Source organism: Lactuca saligna, chromosome 8 (genome assembly GCF_052625555.1).
Source record: "Lactuca saligna cultivar CGN05327 chromosome 8, ASM5262555v1, whole genome shotgun sequence".
Lineage (NCBI taxonomy): Eukaryota > Viridiplantae > Streptophyta > Magnoliopsida > Asterales > Asteraceae > Lactuca > Lactuca saligna.
In genome coordinates, this window is record NC_136424.1 from 1597499 (window position 1) to 1606534 (window position 9036).

A 9036-nucleotide genomic window follows, 5' to 3' on the forward strand; every position below is an offset into this window, starting at 1 on the left:
AACCGCTCGAACTAAAATTCGAGTTTCGGGCTGTACACTACTAAGCTGAAACTTTGAAAAATCATAACTTCCTCATACGAAGTCAGATTTGGGCGTTCTTTTTACAGATTTTCTCATTTTAACATAATATACGACTTTGGTTTAGATAACTAAGGCTAAAAAGTCTTCTATCATAAATTCACTTTTTACGCTTCCCGGTGTCGTGTCGGTTTTGCCGTAAAACTTCGACGGGCCATAACTTCTTCGTTATAACTCAGATTTCGGCGTTCTTTATATGTACGGAAACCTTGTGACATATACTATAACTTGGTTAAAATTATTTATTCTAAATAATCTTTTGCCGAAAATTTGTTTTCGACCCATATTGCCTCTAAATTGACTAGCCCGGATCTACGGGCGCTACAATTACCTTTCCAAGTATGAGTCAAAAAAACTTACGTGTCATTACATCAGAAAAATATAGGATTTTATGGAAGAATATACTTACAATTATAAAAGGACCATTACAGTTAACTCTGTAAGTACTTAGTGAATACGACCGGGTTATATACAATGAGGATCCAACAAACAGTGGGATGTGTGCCTTCCGCCCCATTTCTTGTTCCTTTTTTGGTTGTGGGCTTGGGCAGAACCATACAACCGATTGTCAGTTTGATCTGGATTGTATGTAACTTGTATACACTAAGTACTCGTAGAAGGAAACTAGTATGAGCCATTTTACATATCATTCTTTACATCAGGAGATATCGGATTTCCTGGAGGACGCATCATATTTTACAAAGAACAAAGAAACTGTTTTCTAAAACAAAACGCTTATGAACTCACCAGCTTTAATGTTCACACTTTTTTCAAAACCACTTGTATTATCAGGACACTAGTATACAAATACACGCGCAGGTTCTAGAAGACAGAGCATAGTGGCTTCAAGTCTTTATTTTGCTATTAACTTTGTGAGACAATCATATATGATTCAAATACAACGTAAACACAGGTCTTTAGTTGTTTGACTCCAAAGACCGTCTTTTGCTTATCGCTACAGTCGCAGATCTCAAATACCATATCCATCTCGGATATCCAGTCTATAATCTCCACTGGTTTTGGGCTTCCAGCAAGACTTGGTGGTTTGGCACTTAAGAAGTTCTTATACATGCGCCCATTCTGGTCAATCCTTCTGTCCGGGTCGTTTCTCCTGATTGCTCGGGGTCCAACTTGACTCACCGTACAACTGTAATTTCCCTCTTATGACAACTCTTCATTCAGTTCGGGCTGCTTAACAGGCACCGTAGGTTCATATCGGTTCTGTTGAAGAAAACACCTTGTTTCTTCCATTTGACGATCTAACAGCATCTGGATCATTGCTTGTACCCCGACCATAGTGATTAGCTTGGGTGCGGCTGCTACTTCTAGCGCACGCTCAATCACTTGTGGATCAAGCTGCGGGTTACCGCTTCCCAATCCGCTTCGAGTTCTCACCATGTCGATCTATATACCGTTTCAGATGTTCGGTGTCCAGTGATGAGATTTTAGATAGGAAAGATTTTATTTACAATCGACGTGTAAATCTCCCTCTTACTCCGAAAAGTTACATGCCAGTTCTAATGTCGTAATTAAACGCTTAGAAATCTGAACACATAAAGTTTCCAGATCCGGTCGGCAACAGACCATAGATCCGATCATACATTTAGCATCATAAAGCATCATAAATCATTTAGCACATAAAAGCATGTTATGCATTTTCCCTAAATAAGCTAGTGTCTGTGTCTATTCAGCTGTATTACCTAAGACACACTCCTCGCAATCATTGCTTAGCATTCTAAGTTTAAGTCTAGAAATAAATCCATACTCCTAGTTCGCTTAAACTAATGTTCTAATACTAATTGTGACATCCTCATTTTCACGGCCTGAAAAAGACCGATTTTGTTTATGCTTTATAAAAATCAGAGTACCGTTTTTAATAAAAATGTTGCGGAATTTATTCCCAGTAAAACATGATAAATACATTCTCAAATCAATTCTGAAGAAAAATATTTTTATTCATTTTAAAACATTTGGGATGTCATTGTCAATACAGAGACATAAGTATAAACAGAACTTACATTCGTTATCACTAATGATTTATATCTCATTAATCTCTCAATGTAATGTGACTTCATATCAACACCTGTGATATAAATAAACTGAGTGGGTCAGGTTGGGAAACCTGGTGAGTACATAGGGTTTTAAACCCACAATAATATAATTATGATGTTTAATCATCAAACAGTTAACCCAATTACGCATCCCCATTATCTTCTTTACTCTAAGGATCTACCCTATGAATCAGTTATTTCTCATTCATTCATTCCTAAGGATTAACCTAAGGAATAGGTACGAAGTCCATCGTTGTCAATAACACACCTATCAAGCACAGCTGCTAGTTCTATCACTTAGGTGCAGCTGCCAGAATTGTGACATTCTCTATGAGGTGCAGCTTCCGGTATTGTCCTTCGTGCACAACTACTACGGTTATATCGTTTATTGACAGTATCGTTTTCGAGAGTCCACTCCCAATACATGTCAATGGGTTTTTTAGAGTACACCAGTGAACACATCGTTCACAACACCTACAGGTTGCGAGCATGCTAGTGTTCCACTGGACTGTCTAGAATAGTATGTGGTTGTCATCCTTACTCTGCTAGATGACGGGGCCATCATTTGGGAACAAGGATTCTCACATCATCCACCTCTCACCCTTACCTCATGGTCTATATCACCTATCAACTCATCATCCAACTCATATTTCATCTACCCATGTTTTACCCAACATATTATGTAGATATAAATACATATACAGTTTAAATCATATAAAACTTGTATAAAATCGTTCATCCAACATAGATAGCAAGTATACAGATAATATGCATAAATAACACGTAGTCAATATAAAATACTTCACATCTATGTGTAAGATGAAAGGGACCATACACTCACTTGAAAAGGTGGTGATTCGGCACTCAGAAGACACTTCGTTTACTTTAAATAACTCCTTTCACAGAACCTAGTATCATTACCATTAGAGTTTAGTCTAATGCTCGACGAGACTAATTAATAATCTAACTATTATTACTATTATATAAGTGTTAACACAATACTTTTCACCCACTATGTATAGACAACGACAAGACATGGAACACAGGAGGGCAGGATCATTTTGGCATATAACACTTCTGAAATCCAGCAACCCCAGCGGCTCTCCAAACCAGACTCCCCGTACCACGAGTGGTTAAAAAGATATTATAACGACATTTATATAACTCATAATAATAGCCCAAATATTTATTATAAGGTCCTAATAACATTACTATATTTAAATAAAAACTATATTTAAAATAGTGTAGCCGTATCTTACCTACGAGGGGGTTTGGCTAGAAGTCAAGCGTTGTAGGGGCAGAACTTCCGAGCCGAAAGATCTTCTTCTCGGAGTCGTCGAGCACTCAAGGGCTTTCTTATAGCGCTAGGGGGGTTTTGGGAGGTTTAGAGAGAGTGTAGAGAGAAGAAAGAATGAAAAAAGTGTGAAGAAAATGAGAATGGGAGAGGTTCTATATAGGGTGAAATATGGCTGAACTTGGTGCCACATGTCACCATCTGGTGGCAAGAATTGGGGAGAAAACAATGACCAATATTGTGTCACGCCACCCATTTTTCACACAGCACACTTCCGACTTCTAAAATCCATAATTTTCGCATACGAGCTCCGTTTTTGACGTTCTTTATATCCACGCGTAGGTAAAAATAAGATCTACAACTTTTATTTTGACCCCGTCGGCTAATTCTTGACTGATCTTAAACTTAATAGTAGGATGAGATTATATTGTTAAATGTCTGCGTAAAATTCATAACTTCTACATACGGACTCCGTTTTTATCTATCTTTTTATCGTTGAGTTCCTATTAATGAGATCTTCAACTCTCAATTAGGTCGCGTATGCCAAAAACCGGTCAAACTAAAATTCAAATTCACTATTTACGTATCCGGATAGCGTACCGGTCTTACCGTAAAACTTCGACGGACCATAACATCTTCGTTATAACTCAGATTTCCGCGTTCTTTATATGTACAGAACCCTTGTAACATATACTACAACTTGGTTAAGATTAATCATTCTAAATAATCTTCAATTAAAAACTCATTATTGATGCTCATTGTCTCTAAATTAACTAGCCCGAATCTGCAAGCGTTACACTCCGTCTCGGTTTGGGGGTGTGACAAGTCAAGGGGACTTAATGCCTTTAAATAGGGTGCAACACTCTAAAAATCAGGATTTTCTTCCCAGCTGTTAACACGTTGTGTAGAGGTACCTCAACACGTCGTGTGGGCTCATTAAACTCCACGACCAAAGACATCTCGACACATCGTGTTGAGGCTCCAACACACCATGTCCTAAAGAGAAAACATAAACAATTTGAAAATAATTTCATACCGGTAACCAAGGGTTGTATTTTTTTGTCACTTGTCACACTCTCGTTTAATTGTCAAATGTTATTTTGTAGTTATTTTGAATTGTTTTTTCCACATGTCATTTTATAAGTTTTTCTATTTTTTTTAAAATTTCACATAATATTTTAATGTAATAACTGCAATAAATGTAGTAATAAATGGTTATCAATATCATCAATGATATTACCTTTTAATTTTAAAATTCTCAAAATTAAAGTTTATTAGTTTTTTTTGTTTATTTATTTAAATTATGTGTTTAAGGATAAAAAAAACATTTTCATTATAATAATTTATTATTATAGAGTCCAACGGGTCATGCATCCTAATATCATATCTCCTAGATCCACAAATATTGTTTTCAAAAGAATTGGTTTTGCCATCCAGAAAGGGTTAGCAGCGCAGCTTGTTGCCCGTTTGTATTCAATCGATATGTATTGAACTGACAATTAGTTAATTTCCAACTTGAATTTTGATTTATTATTTTTCTTATTTTCTTATAAATTCATAATTTTTAAATATTTAGACATTTATATTTATTTATTTATTTATTTAAAATTAATTCATGTAATACATGCGTCTCACAACTAATATATAACTGATATATATATATATATATATATATATATATATATATATATATATATATATATATATATATATATATATATATATATATATATATATATATATATATATATATATATATATATATATATATATATATAAGGTATAAAGTTATTCCTCTTTTTCTTAATATAAAAGAAAAAAATAGGATATTTTTTTGTTATTTCACAAGCATTTAACACTTGGTAACTAACGATGTTAGTCATAAACAGCGATATTAAAAAATTGAAAATTTTCTTAAAAAGATTTGAATGTGGTTTTTTGAGAACCATAAGTACCATTTATGTACTTTTGTAGTTTTGTCTAATAAATAAACAAAATGTGAAAGAAAAACGGTAACAGATGTGAATCTGACGTTTGTTTGGATGCGTAACAACACATCCATTCTTGAACTTTGATTCTTGGCTGCCGAGTGCCGACCACCTCTCCAAATCCGCCCCCACCATCTCGCTGTATCTGTCGACTGGATTTCCTTTCATCAATCAACCTCACAACTCACTAATCTCTTGCCAACAATGACGGATGATGATTACGCCATCAATGAACAAACTTCTAAGCAACATTGGGAAGATCTCCTTCGTAAGATGTTGCCGGCCGGAGCCCCCTTACCTGACGAAGATCAACTCGATTATTCAATTTCCGTCGAATACCAACCCCCCACCCACCCACACAACAATAACATTAACCACCACGCCCTTTCCAGAACCACCACCAGCAGCCCTATACCCATCACTAAAAATTCAAATTTTACTAAACCCCCAAAAATTCACCACAAATACACTAGTGCTACTACTAATTTGGCTGCGTCTCTCGTTACACCGGCTTCCGAAACCGGAGAAGATGGAATTTCCAATGTACTGAGTTTCGATACCACCCAAGAAGAAGAAGAAGAAGAAGAAGAAGAAGAAGAAGAAGAAGATAATGATTCATCTACAAGTGTTACGGCTTCTCCTGTCGTGGAAACTGGTGGAAAGAAGAATCAGAAGAAGAATATATGTAGCAGGTGTGGAAACGGGAATAGATTGAAAGAAAAAGAAGGTTGCATTGTTTGCGATGCGAGGTATTGTAGTAACTGTTTGCTCAAGGCAATGGGATCAATGCCTGAAGGACGAAAATGTGTAGGTTGTATCGGGCGACCTATCGATGAATCAAGAAGACAGAGGCTAGGGAAGTGCTCAAGAATGTTGTCTAAAATTTGTAGTCCTCTGGAGGTGAGACAGATAATGTTGGCTGAAAAAGAATGCTTTGCTAATCAGCTTCGTCCCGAGCAACTTGTTGTGAATGGAAGACAGTTAGGGCAGGAGGATTTGTGTGAGCTTTTGGGTTGCCCTGTTCCTCCATTGAAGTTAAAACCAGGCAAGTATTGGTATGATAAGGATTCTGGACTTTGGGGGCAGGTAAGCAGATTGCTTAAAGTTTCTTGTTTGTTTGTTTGTTTGTTGGTTTGTTTTGTGATTGAAATTTTGTAACGAATTTTTTCAGGAGGGGGAAAAGCCTGATAGGATTGTAAGTTCAAAATTGAATGTGGGTGGTAAGCTTCAGATGGATGCAAGCAATGGAAACACACAAGTTTATATCAATGGGCGTCAAATCACAAAAGTTGAACTCAGGGTACTAAAGGTAAAATAAATGGTAACACTTAGTAGTCTGTGGGTGTATACATTACAGTCAGTTTTATGAACTGAAATTTTGATATGCATTTCAGCTAGCCAAGGTACAATGCCCACAGGGAACACATTTCTGGCTTTATGATGATGGGTCGTATGAGGAAGAGGGTCAAAACAATATCAAAGGAAACATATGGGGAAAGGTTTGAATCAATAAATAAATAAATATATATATATATATATATATATATATATATATATATATATTATTGTTTTATGATAGTTATCTATCTGGGATGTTTTATTGGTAGGTAGGCGTCTACTCGGTTCATTTCTTCATTGTTCTGTTTGCCTGTACCCCATGAAGCGTGTCAGGGTTTGAAGTTGAAGAAGCATGAGTCTATTACTCAGAATTTGGAGCATTCAACAAGAGTCGACAAGCTTATGCTGTTTGGGTTGGAAGGATCAGGGACAAGTACCATCTTCAAGCAGGTATCATAATCCGTATTCATAATGTGATATATCTATCTGTATTAATGCTGGTGACTTGCAGGTGAGGTTTTTATATGGAGACAAGCTGAGTGGTGAGGAGTTGCAGCATCTTAAGCTTATGATACAAAGCAACACATATAGATACCTTAGTGTGTTGCTTGAAGGGAGAGAGCGTTTTGAAGAGGAAGATGATTCTGATTCAAGTGTTTATTCATTTAAACCAAAATTCAAACATTTCTCTGATTGGCTGCTGGATATAATGGCAATGGGTGATTTTGAGAATTACTTTCCGGCTGCGACACGGGAGTATGCTCCATTAGTTGATGAGATATGGAAGGATCCTGCCATTCAGGAGACTTACAGGCGAAGAGACGAGCTGAATTTTCTTCCAGATGTCGCCAAATATTTTCTTGATCGGGTAGGTAGATGTTGTTTCTTATCTATTGGTCTCAGCTCTTCATTATTAAATACGGTATTATTCAATTTGCAGACAATTGAGTTATCAAGCAACGATTATGAACCATCGGAGAAGGACATTTTATATGCTGAAGGAGTAACCCCAACCAACGGTCTTTCGTGTCTGGACTTCTCGTTTCGTGATCACAGCCCCATGTCTATGTCTATATCTGATGATGAAAATGGTCAATCTCCTTTAATCAGGTGACCTACGTTTCTTTTCTGGAATTACTACTATCATTATTAAGATCAGATAAAATAATATAAAGTTTGTGTTTGGTGATAGGTTTCAGCTACTTGGCATGAAACTGCATGATGGTTGCAAATGGCTAGACATGTTTGAAGACGCGCGGTTGGTTATATTTTGTGTGGCGTTAAGCGACTACGACCAGGTGTGGGCCCACAAACACAATGATGATGTCATCATCACGGAAAACAAGATGTTAGCAAACCGAGACTTGTTCGAGAGGCTCGTGAAACAAGCTTGTTTTGCGGACATTCCGTTTGTGGTTATTTTGAACAAATACGACATCTTTGAGGAGAAAATCGGGCGGACCCCGTTGAGTGTCTGCGAGTGGTTTAGTGATTTTGGGGCGGGGGTGGTGAAAACTTCAACCGTGTCATTGGCAAACCAGGCTTATTATTATGTGGGTATGAAGTTTAAGGAGGTGTATGCGGGTATAACTGGTAGGAAGCTTTTTGTGTGGCAGAGTGTTGGTAGGGATCGTGGATCTGTTCAAGGAGGAATCTCATTTATTACTGAAGTCATTAGATGGGATCAACAAAGACATCAACATCAACATCTCTATGCTCATGCTCATGATGATGACGATGATAATACTTCATTCTATACCCACTCAAACTTGATTGTAAATAGTTAGTTTTTCTTTCATCCGTAAATATCATGTCATGCACTCCACTTTTTCAACATGTGTTGTGTGTATATATCATCCTACCCGCTGTTTACTTGACATAACTCCGTCCGTCTTCTTGGTCTTTTCTTCTTGTACAATATGGTTAGGCTACTTTTATGTTATTTTTATCATCAATGACTGAACTTCATATATCAATCCTCCTAATAAGATCACAACAATTACATAAGCATGTCAACAGTTATACAACAAATCAGTTTATATACAAACAAAGATATCAAATAACTTATTACATTTCATAAAAACGAGTTTCAATGAATACACCTTGCCATGCCACCGCCCGTTTGTTGTTCGGTACATGGCTCTATACTTACCAAGGAAACTCACAGCCATGACTCCGCTCATTATCTGGTATCCCCATACAAACCCATCCATTCTCAACCAATTTATAAAAAGACAACACTAAATCTCATTTTATACAAATAAATTGCTCAAATCCAACATCACTT

General features: G+C 36.6%; 1 protein-coding gene across 1 annotated transcript; it reads left to right on the forward strand.

Annotated features, from left to right (window-relative positions):
* Window positions 1-5440: 5440 nt before the first annotated feature.
* Window positions 5441-8631, forward strand: LOC145012195 (extra-large guanine nucleotide-binding protein 3-like). Its single transcript, XM_078970980.1, has 7 exons — window positions 5441-6497; window positions 6583-6720; window positions 6806-6910; window positions 7023-7199; window positions 7261-7617; window positions 7690-7859; window positions 7942-8631. The coding sequence occupies exons 1-7, from the start codon at window positions 5616-5618 to the stop codon at window positions 8534-8536; spliced, it is 2424 nt and encodes an 807-aa protein (XP_078827106.1). The 5' UTR covers window positions 5441-5615; the 3' UTR covers window positions 8537-8631.
* Window positions 8632-9036: the final 405 nt, after the last annotated feature.

Bases quoted from the DNA above. Each gene is read 5' to 3' on its own strand.
- LOC145012195 (XM_078970980.1), top strand. From the start codon at position 5,616: ATGACGGATGATGATTACGCCATCAATGAACAAACTTCTAAGCAACAT. The intron at 6,498-6,582 runs GTAAGCAGATTG...GAATTTTTTCAG, and splicing joins ATTCTGGACTTTGGGGGCAG to GAGGGGGAAAAGCCTGATAG. The intron at 6,911-7,022 runs GTTTGAATCAAT...ATTGGTAGGTAG, and splicing joins AAGGAAACATATGGGGAAAG to GCGTCTACTCGGTTCATTTC.